The 16410-nt window shown below is 37.9% G+C and overlaps 1 protein-coding gene across 3 annotated transcripts in view; it reads left to right on the top strand.

Annotated features, from left to right (window-relative positions):
- Nucleotides 1-16410, top strand: part of MYOM2 (myomesin 2) — an 84256-nt gene that overhangs the window by 11885 nt on the left and 55961 nt on the right. For all 3 annotated transcript variants that reach the window (XM_084284280.1, XM_084284278.1, XM_084284279.1), the window contains exons 2-9: nucleotides 1707-1840; nucleotides 2904-3023; nucleotides 4651-4789; nucleotides 4986-5143; nucleotides 6015-6107; nucleotides 15558-15646; nucleotides 15723-15773; nucleotides 16054-16218. In XM_084284280.1, coding sequence (XP_084140406.1) covers nucleotides 1734-1840; nucleotides 2904-3023; nucleotides 4651-4789; nucleotides 4986-5143; nucleotides 6015-6107; nucleotides 15558-15646; nucleotides 15723-15773; nucleotides 16054-16218 — 922 coding nt within the window. In that variant the 5' untranslated portion in view covers nucleotides 1707-1733. The remainder of the gene's footprint in view (nucleotides 1-1706; nucleotides 1841-2903; nucleotides 3024-4650; nucleotides 4790-4985; nucleotides 5144-6014; nucleotides 6108-15557; nucleotides 15647-15722; nucleotides 15774-16053; nucleotides 16219-16410) is intronic.

Below are 16410 nucleotides of genomic sequence, written 5' to 3'. Positions count from 1 at the left end.
AATACTATTTGCAGCAGTATTTTACTGAACTAAATTGATTGCATGTACTTTTTATGTAGTAAAAAGATAAATAAAACAAACAAAAAAATGCTTGAAATTTGAAAGTTGACAATCAAGTGGTGACTGAGTTTCTTTAATTTTGAATTAGATCTCATTTTACCAGAAACATGTTTTCCTGAAATAGTTATTCCTCTAGTTTTAAACTGTGTACTACTCATTTTTCTCCCTAAAGCATGTGTATCTATCCAGGTATACAATAGGAAATAGAACACAGATTTGAATTGGTCAGTATCAGAACCTTTGAAATTGATTAAGGGGGGTTCACATTGTATTACAATGAGTTTATAGGATTTCTGTTCAAATTCTATTGAGCTTTCATTTTATATGTCATAAAGCCGCCTACTTCTGGGGCTTTTTATGACAAATGCAGACATTTTGTGTGGTTCTGAGGCTTTCACTCAGGCCAGTTCCTCTCAGCAGGGCACATGGCCAGGCAGGGAAGTGCTGTGGGGAACCGGGGCAGGGGCTGAGGCCTGGGCGCTGACATCCAGGGCCATGGAGAAGGCCTTGGGAGGGCTAAGCAGGGTCAATCAGGTCCATTACTGCCCCTGGGCCTTGGAACCCTCTTAATGTGTCCTTTGGGTGAACTAGTGGTGCTTTACTTTTGAGGTGGGTCCCAGGCTCCCCTCTGTCTGTGCCCCAGCAGAGTTGCCTGGCAAAAACCCACATAACAGCTGGGGCATTTCCCTCATGTTTCAGGAAGAAATCAGATGTTTTGTGAATCTGCCTAACTAAAAACTTTAGGATTTGGTGCAAGCTGCTTTATAGACTTTATGAATGGAAATCGCTTCTGTTGTCACCAAAGTGCAGCCATCTCTTGGGGAAAGTGTTGGCTGTTCATTTGCCTATTGGAGTCACTCACAGCCATTTAGGCCAAGTGGCCCCATATCCAAATGATTATGCAAACAGGACTGACGGAAGCAGATCGTAGTTACACAAGCTGGCATCTACTCAGGACATGGCTGGTAGCATTCCCAATTTTTGTGAAAAGTTATCATCATATTCCTAATGAGTGTAAAGGGATGTGGACACCTCTGCCTTCTAACACTGTAGTAGGGAATTTGCTTCTCTCTGACAGTGGGAGAAATTATGAATGAGGACAACCAGAATGATTGGAGGTCTAGAAAAATCATGAGAAACAATTGAAAAACCTAGCTTTGTTTAGTTTAAATAAGAAAGCTGAAAGATGTTAAAAAAAATCTTCAAACCTTCAACAGGCTGCTACAAAAGTGAGTGGATATAGCCTATTTTGTGTTGTCATGGTGAACTGGACTAGAAACAGTGAGTGCAAATTGCAGCAAGGACAAAGCAAAACGTTTGAAGAGCAGAGAGATGAAATATCTAGAAAATACCCCTCAAACTGTCAAATTTCTGTCCCTGGAAACTTCTAAAGAGGTGTTAAATGACAACATGAAGGGAAAAATGATCCAACAATTTACCTTCTAGCTCTATCATCTGTAATTCCTTGACTTACTGTGTGGCTAATAAGATACAGTCTGAGATGTGCATATATATAATTGGTGTCTCTATTTGTCACAAAGTGATGAAATTTTATACATTTGTTCCTGTACACACGTATATGTATGTATGTGAAAATATCAAACCTAAATGTCTGAAACTTATGGCTAAATGTGATTTCCCTGCAGGAACTGCTGATTGTAACGAACTGAAGCATGTCATCACTAGCAGTGCCATTTTACCAGAGAAGGCACAAACACTTTGATCAGTCCTATCGCAATATTCAGACAAGATATGTACTTGAGGAATATGCAGCAAGAAAGTGAGTACTGTGTATTTCACATATGTAGCATAGAGATGCTTCTATTTTGGATAAATAGTTCTTAGAATCAAGATATTTACATCCTCCTCTCCCCAGTTTGTGGCATACTCAGAATGGTAGCCTTCCAAGTCCTTCCACAGGGATGCTACTTATCAGTATTCTTCTACCAGCACAGCTAGACTTTCTAGCTATGCAGCAACTAATCTACACAGATCCTTGGATCTGAGATGGATCTGAGAATCCATTCTGTTTACTACCTCCAACTTGGAATTTCCTTTTTTTAGGCTCTGATTGAAGCTCAATCTGACTTAAGAAAAATTGCCATGAAATTAATTGGAAATCATAGCAGCACAATACCCCTTATTCCATATGGCATGAGGATATTCCTTCTCCTAAATTTGGCTATTCCTACTCCTGAATTTAGCTATTTCTAATTATGGTGGCTTTTTTTTTTTTTTTTTCTCTCTCCTTTTTCCCCTCCAAAACAAAACAACAAAACATTTTCAATTCCTGTTATGTGAAATCTCAGAGTTTTAGTAACAAGATACAGGTTCTTTTTTATCTTGAAGCCTGGAATATTGAATCTTGGTTGCTTAAAAATCACTGTGCTCCCTCCTCAGTAATTAAGATGCCTAGCTAACTGTACAGCTTGTCCAGATTCCCTTCTGAAAGAAGGGAGTTTGAGGAAGGTTATATGAAGTGTAGAGAGGCAGGAATATTTAGAAATAGACTATTATAAGGATTCTGCCTTGTTTCTTAGATGACCTGGTCCCTCATGATTCACTGTACGGTGAATAGCACTTGAAAGATTGGAGACTAAGTATAAATTTAATGGAACTGAATGAAGTAAAATGCCTAACGATCCCCAACGACAAATGATAGGCATTAGGCCTCTGAAGGACAAGTGAGAATCAGAGCTACTAAGGCACTAGCATAAACTAGCATTCTTACTGAACAGTGCTCAGTCATGGAATTCAGCTCATTTAAAATAATTTCTTTGACTTTAGTGAGTTCATGTTTTACCAGATTTGCTGGGTTATAACAGTGTCTTTTATATTTGAAGGGCTGCTTCTAGACAGGCTGCTTATTATGAATCATCTGGCTTGGGAAAAACAACATGTAGACTCTGTGCCAGGAGGGCACGCACCTTGGCTCATGAAACAATGCAAGAATCCAGGAAAAGGTAAAGCTTTGACCTGTGTAGTGGTTCTGGTCCCATTTAGGATCTCTCTTTTGCCAGGGCTCTTTTCAAAGTCGGCAAGACTGGAGTCTTCTCTGTCACTGTTCTTCACTAATCTATTTTGGCTGGAATACTAAATGACTGAGTGTCACTTTCAGTCTTATATTTCAGCCCAGAGTTGTTCCCTCTAATCCCCAGCGTGACCCTTGAAAACAGCTTTAATACCAAAAGAAATTAGTATCTGCCTAGGATCCCAAACATTTTCAAACAGATCTACTACACTATTACTGCATTTCTGGATTGGGTCAATTTAAACATTGAGTTCTTTCCATAATACCAAGAGGACTTATCACCATGTCTCAATTACAGACTTGATATGAAGTCTTAGAGTAAATGTGCTGACAGCAATATTAGAGTTAGTGAATTTGACTGTTTCTGCTCTGCCATGCTTTACAGTGACTTTAACAAAGACAGAGAATATGTGTTGCAAGAATAAATTCTACCATCTTTATAGAAAATATGTCAAGGGAATCATACAGATACATAGGGTTCTAGTACTTTGACTGTTTTGAAGGATATACCCTGGAAGTGGAATGTTCCAGGAAAATCAAACTCATTCGCATAATATATTATTTTTAAAATTGTCTTAAATTTTATCAATATAAAATTATACATGGCAGAATAAGGCTGGTGTTCAAAGTACATTGAAATGGCAAAAATAAATACTTAAAAAAATGCCAGAGAAATCACAGCTTGATCGCTGAAGTTCATGTAAGTCTTCTCATTTGCTTTGCTACATGTCGGGTTATAATTTAAGAGTCTATAATGACAGTCGTATTAGAAATTTCTGGTAGTCAGCTCCTTACTTTCTTGCTGTTGCCAAGGCAGAGTACCATAGGTTGCTTATAGAGTCATCCAGAATGAAGGAGCCTGAGCTAGTTCCTCCTAAAAATGTTGAGTAACTTTTTATAAGAATTCAGAAAAATCTATAGTCATTGCTTCCTCACAGTTTCCTGAAGTGGCTCACGAAGCCTTTTACAACCCAGAGATTGCTCAAAAGGTTGTCTTGGCCTACCAGTTTTTGCATCACTTTCCATTCACTCCTGTCCCAGGACAGCTTTTGCTAACTCCTTAGTCTGTATCTTTCAGGTGAGGTCAACTGATGCAGCCCATGGAGCTAGCAGTGTTTCCCATGTGCTAGAGCCAAAGGCATATCAAAACCAAGGCCCAACACATATCACAGTGTGACATAGGCACATAACATGCCTTCACTCCACTGCCTTGTTACATGGGGAGGAAAGTTAGGGGCCAGAAGGAAGCCAACTAGGTTCTTGATCTCGATTACCAAAGGACAAAGACTATGGGGTGCCAAGTCAGTGTGACCATGCTAGTTTCCAAGAGCTATGGGGCTATGGCACCATATACACGGGGGGGAAGACTGTGAAGGAAAATTCATGTTTATCTGATATGCTGATTAGGATAGGCAGATAGACTCCAAGAATAATTCCTAAACTAGATTTTATATTCTGATGATATTGTTTCAGAACCCTCAGCTGCCTAATGTGTATGAGTGATAATCTTAAAGCTTCATGTTGATTACTCTTATCTGATATTTTTTCATGTTCTACAGGACTCATGAACAAAAGTCTCATGCTAGTGAAGAGAAAAGGATCCGGTTTGCCAGTGAGTTGTCAGCTTTGGAAAAAGAGATTCACACAGCCAGGCACCGTGCTAGGGAACAACTGGATAGACTTGCTATACAAAGGATGGTACAGTACTCAGGTTTTTTTGTTCCTATGCGAGCACAATTATAAGATATACTAAAATGACTGTGTTTCAAATATTGTTAGGGATTTAGCATCTTTTAATCTTGTGGATTTAAAATTAAATCTTCTATCCCCTTTGAGTCTGGTGCTAAATGCTTCCTTTCTACATATGCTTTTGTTGTTTTGCCTTTTTTAATAGGTAGAAGAAAATATGGCTATGGAAAGACATGCTGTTGAGGAAAAAATAAGTCGAGCTCCTGAAATCCTAGTGCGCCTGAGGTCTCACACTGTCTGGGAGAAGATGTCTGTGAGTCTTTGCTTCACTGTACAAGGATTTCCTACCCCTGTTGTACAATGGTAAGAGACTGGCCTTATCCAGGCCTCTAAAAATGTTGTTAATCTTTTTCCATTTGGAAGCTATGGCATAACTGATAAGTGTTGCATACATAATGGCTATGTTAAAACCCCTTTTTAATCCTCATATATGTGCTGGATTGTAGCACTCGATACCACAGTGGAAGGAGTGGGAGGAAAGCTTGATGAATGACCCTGTGCACTATGAGAAGCAGAGCTGAGTATTTCAGAAAGCAGACTGTGGAAGGCATTCCAGTCTTTTTGGACATTCATTTTCCTGAAAATGAAGTAGCAAAAATCCCAATACACAAAGCTCACAGGCTACTTGCTAAGCCTGGGTAAACTTGCACAGCACCATTGCTGTCATAGACAATTGTTTTCACAGACTGTTTGTGTGTTCACTTTGTCTCAGCCCCTGTTGAGGTGGAAAGTCACGTAATAGCCCTGAAGCTGTGTAAGCACCATCCTATATATATATGGGATGTCCACAGAGCAGACTGTGAATAACTAACCTGAGGCACTATTCTGTTGCTGTTTCCTTTTTTGAGCTGAAGTGCTTTATTGTGATCAAAGTTTATTTCCCATCTTATGTCATGGCTAGTGGACTGGAAAGTTCAAAGTCACGTCCTGCCTTCTCTCTACTACCAGCTTTTCTGGTTTGGGTGCATATCTCTTTCCACTGCAGTGGTGACTCTCCTTCACTTTCATGGCCCAATGTATATCTATCCATACATACTGGAAAGTACACAGGTAGAGAAAATTTATAAATATGTAACTCAGATGGTAATAAATTATACCTCTGAGTAAAAATCAACTGAATTATTACAGTGAATAGAAGCTGCTTATTAGTTCATTTTTTTTTCTTGATTGTCAGGTATAAAAATGAGGAATTGATTACACCTGCAAGTGATCCAGCAAAGTACAGAGTTGAAAGCAAATATGGAGTACACGTGTTGCATATAAATAGGTAGGTTATTCTGATGAATTCAACAGGTTTTTGTACTCTACACAAAATATTTTATATCAAATACAATAAAACAACCATACAAATGCTGCAAGAGAGTTGTTAAATTCAACACACTTCTCTGTTGTTCTCACACTTAAGCTATAGAAGGTTCACTAAGTAGGTGGATATTAGATCAGGAAAATGAAATGAAAATGAAAAATTAGGTGTTTCTATTATTTAGCTCCAGCAATATACAAGAAGACAGTAAGATAGAGGTAAGTAGCTGACATAAGTAGTTCCTTTTTCATTAGAATTTTATTTTCTTTTTCAAAGTGGAAAGTTGTCTGTATATTTTATGATCTTGTCATGATGAAACTATTTAAGGTAATCAGAAATTTAGCTGTTCATGGCAAAGATACCCAATCATCAATTTTTGTTTTATTATATGGTAGGTTCAGTTTCCTTTTGATCTAGATTTGTTTTTTCTCCAAAAATTAACGAAGTTTTTAGTTAAAGAAAAGAAAATATATCATTTAATTAATTTTATTTTTCACAATTATATTAATCTTGCAGTATAGAAAATACCTGTGTTGCAGTATAGAAAATGCCAGCTTCCTAAAACTAATACTAGATTTTCTTAAACACTGAAATATCACTTGTTACCTATGACTAGATTTAAAAAAATAAACTATAAACATCCAAATTAAAATGAGGACATAACAGTGGTATTCAAAAAGAAAAATTAACATCTAGAGAAGAGATGCACAAAAAAGATGTTTTTAGTTTCTCCAGAACATGAGTATCAGCTGTATTCACATAGCTAGAATCTTTGTGGCTAACACTTGTCTAGCCAAACATTCCTCTTCTACCTTGTCTTCACGTGTCAGTAGTGGAAGCAGCCCTGAGCACAACCCTGTAGCATTAGTACAGAAAAGAAAGAGTAGCATTCTGTCTGCTTTTGGGAAGCACTACATGGCTTTGTTATCCTGAAATGAAGTCCGTCTTGACTAGCATCCCATTTGCTAGCATTACACTGGAACAGGCTGCCCATAGAGGTTGTGGAGTCTCCTTCTCTGGAGGTATTTGAGGCCCGTCTGGACGCCTACCTGGGCAGCCTGCTGTAGGGAACCCACTTTGGCAGGGGGGTTGGACCCAATGATCTCTTGAGGTCCCTTCCAACCCCTACAATTCTGGTTCTGTGATTCACCTTTCCATAGCTCAGGATGGGAGAAGCGTATTCCTGTACAGAAGTTCTCAGCCAGAAACACTCTGTTATTGCTTCCTAAGGGATACTTCTCAGAGACTAGTAGTACTTACAGGTACCTCTGAGATAAGTACTGAGTACTTATGAGTACTTACAGGTACCTCAAAGTCTTCAACTTCCAGGACATGAGTAACTTGCTGACTGCTCTTTGTATCTGTGAGATATCTCAACACAGCTGTTTTTATCCCACTAGCATTACTTTTGTAATACTCTTCTTCCTTGCAGCAGGGAAAAAGGAAAATGACGTATGGATGTGAGTGACTGAGGAGATGGATGAAATTTAGGTTATTTCTTGCCAATCAATGATTGTTCTTGTGTTTATCTTCCTTGGTTAGTGTTCTAAAGTGGCTGCTTGGTGAGTCTTGGTGCTTGATACATAACATAGTTCCCTTTTGTGACATTCTGAGAGTAAATGGCTTTTTGAAGAAATGAGGATTAGTGTGGATGGTGCTTTCTGAGCATCAGTAATCATCAGGCTGAAGGGTGCTATTGTCTTATAACATCTTGGAGCTTTTTTCTTTCTTTTGCTGGTTATCAGTCATGTAGATGCCATTCACAATCGGCTTTGGGATTATTCAGACATACCTTAGAGTCATTTATTGGCACCCACTCTGGTTCCCACATACACTTACCATCATCCACTGTTTACTAGGTGCAGGTCTGTATGTATTCGTACATGGTCCCTTATGTTCAACCAAGCTGGCCTCTTCAGATACTGTTGCTGTGTTTCTCTTTCATTCTATCTGGTAGTGTGGTCTTTTTGCCTGATAGTTGCTTCTCTCTGACAGGTCTCCCTCCTCCACTTGGAGAATTGGACATTGGAGAATTATAGACCCAGAGCTATGATAAATTTACCATAGATTTATACAGTTTATTAAATTAAAACAAACAAACAAAAATATAAGCTTGAATATAGATCTTTTTTACTAACCTATTTTATTTCAAAATTTGACCATCAACTGTATTGTGCTTCTCAAAAGACGTAAAATCAGCTTGCAGGACATGGAAGAATGGTTTGATAGTGTTTTACATTACTAGTATCAGTGGTATTAGTATTAGGCAATGAAATGATATGTATTTGCTTAATACATATATATTATTAATGTTTTAAGGATAAACGTGTATCAATTAACTCTGGATCCTCCATAAATATCTCTATGCATGCATATTTGAAGTATTATTTTTTTCCTAGAAGTAGAACAGTTAGGGTTTTCTACCTATCCACTTCTGTGCTCTTCTCAGCTGTTCATACCAAAGTGCTGAGCTGCATGTCATCTGATCCACAGCCACTCAGAACGGCCTTGGAATTTCTTGGCTACCTTTTTAGTGCTTCAGTGAAGCTTAGGGAGTGAACTTTTCCTTCTGATGCAAGTGTGATATTTATTCCTATGAGTATTCCTTGATCCCAGTGGAAAAATTCTTGAGGCACCAAAACTAGAACGTCATTTTGTCATCTTAAAGTAGTAACTGGACACAATTTCATCCATCCCGTTTGCTGTCTTCCAGGGCCCATAAGCCTATACAGTAACCAGATCATTTTCGTTTCACTGTCTCATATTTTTATGATGCTTTGTGCTCAATTTACCACATTTTCTGCATTAATTCAGTGCTATCAATATTGTATAGTGCCACTCTCTTGCTCCTTTTAGGCTCCCTCATCTGGGAGCCTGGGCTCAAGATCTCCATTGTGCAGTAAAAAAGAAGAGGATTTGAAGCTTTTATTACAATTTTTGCACATCTCACAGTTATAGAAGCCTGCACTGAGGTAGTGGTTCATTTCATCTTTCATCTCACTTCTGATAGGTGATTTGGAGGAGACTAAAAGGAATTCTCTCAGGGAAAGCTACTGGTAGCTGAAGTGATTGATACATGCTTGAAAATGTGTGGGTTTGGTCAATACGTTTTCTTTATCCCACCTAATTTAAACTAGAAATAGGCACATAATCCAAGAAAAGATTGCTGTATTGGAGGTAGTCGAGTATGCCTTGTTTCTCTATAGCATGGCTGAAAAATGTTTTATATGTTAGTGTATATCGCAGTACTTGAAATCCTAACATGCTGAACTTCTTAGTTGGTGCTACTTCTTTAGCCATGGGTTTGTTTGTTTGTTTCTGTTTGTTTGCTTGTTTGTTTTTCTATGATGCATAGGCAAGTTCTTTCACTGGTATGACAGTTAAGTTGTTCCTTAACTGAATCATTAGGCTTTATGCAACTATGAAGGGGTATATTATGTTTCCTGATATGTTGACTGGGGCATAGAGGGGGCAGCAGTATGCTCCAGTTGTTCCTGACTCCCTGCAATGAGCAGGCAGGTGAGCTGGTGGGAGTTGGATGGTAGAATAAGCAGAGAAGGAAGCTTGATTTTTCCAGAGTTCTGTCAGTGAGATGTGGCTGCACACTGCCACTTGTATGAGGCTCAAAGATTGGCAGTGTTTTATCTTTTATTAGGGCCCTCTCCCTTTCCTGTTTCAGTAAGTCATTGCTTAAATGTTCTAATTGCGGCAAGAAAGGGTTTGTGGCTGCATCAGCAAAAATGTATGGCAAAGCCAGCAGAGTGCAGTGTAATACCTGCTGCCAGAAGGCAGAGCTAGCCCCCTAATCAGGCGCTCAGCTCCTAAGCACTGTCAGCATTGCTTTAAAAAAAAAAAAAAAAAAAAAAAGCTTAAAATGGAATGAGCCTTCTTTTCTAACTATTGTAATTTAACAAATGACACAATACAGTCAGTACAGTGCTATTTTAGTTTGATTAGGAACAAAAGGCTAAAAATGATTTAAAATGGAAATACAGAGAGTGAGGGCTGCCCTTTCTCCTGCTGTGGGTTGAAGCAGGATGGTGTGCAGGCACTGCGGCAAAGGCAGTCCTCCAGTTCAGGAGGCAAAGCCGGGGAGCTGTGTAGGGTTGATTGTGTGGTGATAAACTGCAGGTCCCAGGGCTTTGCAGATATGCAGTGCCAGTGTGTGCATAGTCAGCATGTATGGTGTGCTTCTCTTCTTTCCTTGTTGAAACACAGACAACATCCCCCACATTAAAAGGTCTATGATGTTCTGGCTTATCAGTCACTGTCCCCTATCATCTGCAATAACTGGGAGCCACTGAGATGGGCTTGAGGAAGATGCAGCCCCAAAACAGAGCTCCCCTATTCAATAAAAAAAAAAAAGCCAACTAAACAAAAAGAACAAGTCAGGTTCAGTCTGACTGGAGAATTAGTCTATGAGATGGTGTTCCAGCAGAGTATTTCCACATTTTGGTGTCATTTAAACATAACACTGAAAATTTTGTCATTTGAATTCAAAGGAGGCAATTTTAACTCTGTGTAATTTACTACGTTGTGCTTCCTGTTCTTGACATGCACCAAATTGTGTTCTAATTCAGGAAAAATGTTATTTCACTCTTAACTCCTGTGTTTAAATCTACACAAGGCAGATGGATGAATACATGCATTTTAAACAGATGTATCTGCCTGGGGAATATTCCCCGCACAAACATTAGCACTTCAGAACCTCATGTGGATTCAGGGCAATTTAATTTTCACAAAAAGTATTAGTACCTTGGGACAGATACAGCTCTGCCCTCACACTTCATGCTATCTAAATGTACTCTATGCATATTTTATCTGACCTTTGTAAAGGTTGGAAAACACGTTCTCCATCAAGATGCAAGAATAACAGTTGGAGACACCACACCTTTCCTCCTGGGTACTTCAAATATGATTTCTAAGTTGTCTTGACTCAATGGACTTTGTCATGCTGTTAGGAAACTTTATTTATCTATTTTCAGCATAAAGGGAAGCAAACAGTTACTAGGATAATCCTCAATCGAAGTATTATCTGGCACAAAAAAAAAAATAGGACTTGAAGTAACTTGTCGTCCTGTTCAAATTTTTTTTTTCAGAGTGTGTATTAAACCAATGTGCTGTGTAGCTCTTACCCACTAATACCATACATTTCCAATACCAGGTTTGAAGGCAGACCACTGAGTATTAGGCTGTCTAAGATGATTTGATTTATCCCCTGGTGAGCTAGGCTAGAGATCATAGGAAGGAACTATAAAATGCTTTCAAAGCAGTGACCTCCAGAAAATAGGTAGAATTGTTAGGAACTCTTAAGTAGAAGAAAGTGCCTGGACTTAGGAGATATTTTTATGTTCGTAATAACTATAAGGACCTTGTTTTTCATCATAAACCAAAAATGTTGTTAAAAAAAAAAACAAAAACACGTGGTCAGTCAGTAGATCAGTAATTTCTTTTTTCTTTTGTACCCTCTGATAAAATTAATTCTTATTCCATCACAAATCCAGACAACCTCTGTCAAATAGTTGCTTTCAGGCATTGAGCTGGTTGGGCTAAAAAAAATCCTTTTGTGAATCTCCTGTCTGGAGACTTTAATGATTATTTTTTGTTTCCTCTACTTTGGAGACACTCACAATCAGGGAAATCATGAGAGGCATTTTGCTGTTCCTTATGAGAGGGCAAGACTATGGGGAGGGGACTGAGAGTAGTACAGCTATATATCCATTTGAAAAGTTAATCAGATATTTGGCATTTTGCTTCCTCATTTTAGGGAGAGAGCTTTGCAATTCTTACACCTCTACGTTTCTGATGTTTTGAGTGGTCAAGCAGACTGTGGCCTCACATTTTTTCAGAATATGCTTCTAGAGTTTCTGGGTTATTTTTATGCCATCTGGTGCTAAATAATAAATCATGTTTCAGATCCCGAATCCTGTGTAATTCTTAAGGCAATTATTTCCTATTGACTGTTTTAGCTGCTGTTTTGCTAGAAAATTAAGCCAACACTGAGAGCAAAAGATAACTATTTTAAAGTGATAGTTAATCAGGATTAACCTCAGTTCGGACACACTGTTATTTTATCCTTGTGCCAATGCTCTGTAACAACAAAATGTTAAAGAGCAATTAAGTTGTATTTGATGCAGCAGAGCAGCCTGAAGTAATGCTTTGTTTATGTAAGGAAGCAGCCCAGTACGGCAATGGTTGGGCAGTCATCCACCACTCACATATAGTTTGGGGGCTGTAAGCTGCCAAACTTGTGTACAGCCAGGGATGTACACAACACTGCACCCACAGCCTGGCTCCCCCAGCACACATGCTGCTGAAGGAAACTGTGCACTGTGCTCCTGGAGGGTATGGCTTCTCCAGGAGAAACCTGGGCACCTAGGCTGGAGGAAGACCTTGTGCACCTCCATAGTCTCCAGGTAGGTTGGTGAATGGGCTGGACAGTGGGCAGGAGGACAGGAATCCTTTATAGGACATGCATCTGGGGGCATGCAGTGTATGCTATACCTCCCTCCAGTGACTAGGAATTGCTGTCCTAGACTTTGCCTGCCATGGTAACCTAAAAACATCCTCTGACACAGTGGCCCCCTGGCATGGGATGCACTATATCCATGCTGCTCATCTTATCTTTCAGGACAGGGCAGCTACATCCAGAATGTTTTCTGGGAAATGACTCTTGCTGTCTCCTGAGCTGTGCCCAGGAATCTTTTTGGGGAGCTGTCACACACCAGAGCATGCCTAGAGCTGTTCTAGCACATCAGCACCAGAGTAATCAAAATAAAATTTCAGGGGACAATCCCTAACACTGTTTAATATATATTTTATTATATACACAGTATAGTATGTAATATATACTATATATACCTCCTTTAAAGTAGGGATGTAGTGCCGAGTAACTACAGAGAACCTTATTGTTCCACTACAGTCAATTCTGTAATGCCTCTTTAAAAACAATTTTGAGATGCCACATTTGATGTTAGCTTGTTTCATTATAGCAAGGCACTGTATTTGGCTATGAAAAGTGTATGAATTATATAAATTTCAATATAGAGACATTGCAACATGACTTAGGAAAAAATCCTGTACAACTGTTTTACCTTGCTTTTGGCATATTATAGCACAAACAATAATGCGAAACTGGGATAGGAAAAAAACTGTTCTTGTCTTTAAGTTAGTGTTACCAACTCCAACAGTTTTCAAGCAAGTCCAGAAATTAGTTAAGCTTTATGTAGATTTGTGAACAGGTATTGTCATTTTTAAAATCCTTCCTGAAAACCCCAAGATGTTGAATAGTACTTAGCTTAGTATTGCAGTTTTTCTATAGTGTTTTTCAGACTTTGCCTATATAGACTGTAGTGGAGCACTCACAGGCTTCATATTCTACACCAGGCTTTCTGGTTAAGTGGGTTAATCTTAAGAGTTCTCTGGCTTTTATAATTAATTGTATGATAGACTTGGTATTTTGCTGCTTTATTTTGTGAAAATTGTGGCCGGAGATTTACCTCTAGGAGGAGCTGTTACTCCTGTATGTTTAGGGAGATAACTCAATTTAAGAGAGCTTTTATCAAGTTGTGTTTTAGGCATCACAGTACAGGTAGTATCATTTTTGTGATATGACACTGTCCAGAATATATGCAAGAGCTGAAAAACAGGTGTCTGATGTGACTGTCACAAGTGCTACATGGCCCAAATTGGCATCCTGTTATACAATTTACATCTAATATTCTTTCTTCTTTCGCACCTGAGATACATGACCTCTCAGAAGACAAGTACAACCATAATTTCATCCCTTTCATCTGGCAGTTACCACGAAGATACAAATTTCTTCTTTTTAGAGGAAACTAAGTATATGCAGACATCAACAGAAATTCCTGAGAGTGTCTTTATTAAATGCACTGGAACTACACAGAAGCAGGATTTAATTGTATGTATTTCAGCATTCTGATTAACTGATGGCTAGACCTAATAGAAATTCCAAGAAATAGAAAAAAATTCAATAACCTTGTTTGACACAGACATAGTTTTGAGTACTTGGCTAAAGAAAAAGAGTTCAAGAAAAGGTATCAAATAGGGCCAGACACAACACTTAGTTTATTTAAAGCAAAAATATTGGAGTATTTCATATTAGAGTGTTTAGTATGTTTCTGAAAATAAAGGAGAAGTAAATTCTGATTTTTTTTTTGAATTGAAATGTTCATTGTGAAATATCAAAATGAAATATTCCAACTTTTTCACAATTATTTTTTTCCTCCAGACTAAGTTCTTTCTTTCTTTTTTTTTTTTTTTTTTTTGGGGGGGTGGGGAAGGGGTCTATATCACTCTACTTAAATCTGTATTTTATATCACTCTACCTAAATCTATATCACTCTACCTAAATCTGTATTTAGAACAGTCTGAAGTATTTTTAATGTTTCTAGCCAATAGGGAGTTATATTTATATTTATTAGACACAGCACATAAGTTTATTTAACTGTAGTTTCATGTAATTGCACCAAAAATATAAGGACATAAGGAATTAGTTTCCTTTCCTTTACCTCAATTTTATGTCACATTCATGGATGTAATACTTCTCCCGACTTCCTGACTGAACCAATTTTAAATAAGTAAAGAATTGGGACACCAAGGTATGGACTCGTATCTTAACTAGCCATATATCTGCTGACATAAATTATCCTTCAAGAAAAGATAGAGTAAATAAGACATTCCATTACTGGGCCTTACGTTACGTGAATTAACTTTTTTATTTTATGTTATTTTATGTTATTTTATGTTATTTTATGTTATTTTATGTTATTTTATGTTATTTTATGTTATGTTATTTTATTTTATGTTATTTTATTTTATGTTATTTTATTGTCCTTACATAATAAATATATTTTCTCACTAAAAATAAATCAAACCAAAATTTTTGTGCCCATAAAGAATTTAGGTCATATTCCATAGTTTTTCCAGCATTACGCTTGTATTGCCTAAAAAGAAGTATAAGAGAGGCAAAAAATGCCAGTATCTACCTGCTAGGGCTAGCCACAGAGGGACAAATTTTCTGCAAGCATCACGTCTTTTTCTTCCATGTCTCTTTCTTAAAATATGTAGCAAAAGAGCAAGACAGATTAAGAAGGTTACACAGAGAAAGGAAAGAGCCAGACTGTCATATTCCAGCTATCTCCTTTTGATCATTCTCTAAAGGTCGTTTCTAGTTTGCTTAAGTTAATGCAGCCTGCACACTAATCTGTGATAAAATTATAGCAAAACCAGTACCAGCTTTCTGATTGTCTTTCATCAACTTCTTGTACAGTGTGATATAAGCAAAGAGTTTTATACACTTTACCAAGGGCTGACACAGCTTGGTTTATAATATTGATCATTAGGAGTATTTGTATTTGCATAGTCATTTATTTTCTGATTTTCCCTTTTCAGAGCCGATTTTGATGATTCTGCTACTTATTCTGCAGTTGCAACAAATGTCCATGGGCAGGCATCAACTAATTGTGCTGTAGTTGTACGAAGTAAGTCCTACTTCATGATTAAAATAAGAAATAAATATGTTCTCGTCAATGAACCTTTATTGTCTGTATTTTACAGGGTTCCGAGAGGGTGAAGAGCCTCACCCAGCTGGGATAATGCCCTTCCACTGTAAGCAAATATATTTTTTTGCTTTGATAGTTTGTATACCCTTATTGTTAATGAAAGCCAGAATAATGTTTTACAGATGAGAAGATAAAATATAATTTGTTTCTTCTGATTTTGTTCTCTAAGCACTCAGTAGCAATCTGAGCCGTCTTTTTCTTTCCCATTTGCATCTCTAGATCAGCGTATAGTATACTAGAGAGTTCATCTCCTCTTCAGATTTAACAGTAATCAGCTTGTGATATCAAAAAGTTACTTAAGAATGTTTTCATTTTCTCATGCATAGTGCCCCTGTCGTATGATGTTTGCTTCACACACTTTGACGTCCAGTTTTTGGAGAAATTTGGAGTCACCTTTGCAACTGAAGGTGAAACACTGACCCTTAAGTGTTCTGTGTTGGTCACCCCAGAGCTGAAAAGACTACGGCCCCGTGCTGAGTGGTATAGAGATGGTAAGTTAGTACATTGAATAGAAGCTATCTGGAAAATGCCGGAGAAAACACTGACCAGGCTTGGAACATGAGATTCTCAGAACTAATTTCAGAATAGAGCAGATAAATATCTCTAGTTAGAATTTACAGGCTTGATCTCTCCTTAAATTACATTACTTGGTCCACATTTACAGCAAAGGAGGTAATCTCATA

This window comes from Netta rufina (assembly GCF_964035555.1).
Source record: "Netta rufina genome assembly, chromosome: 3".
Taxonomy (NCBI): domain Eukaryota; kingdom Metazoa; phylum Chordata; class Aves; order Anseriformes; family Anatidae; genus Netta; species Netta rufina.
Note: the sequence above shows the minus strand (reverse complement) of the source record. Positions and strands in the feature narration are given on the sequence as shown.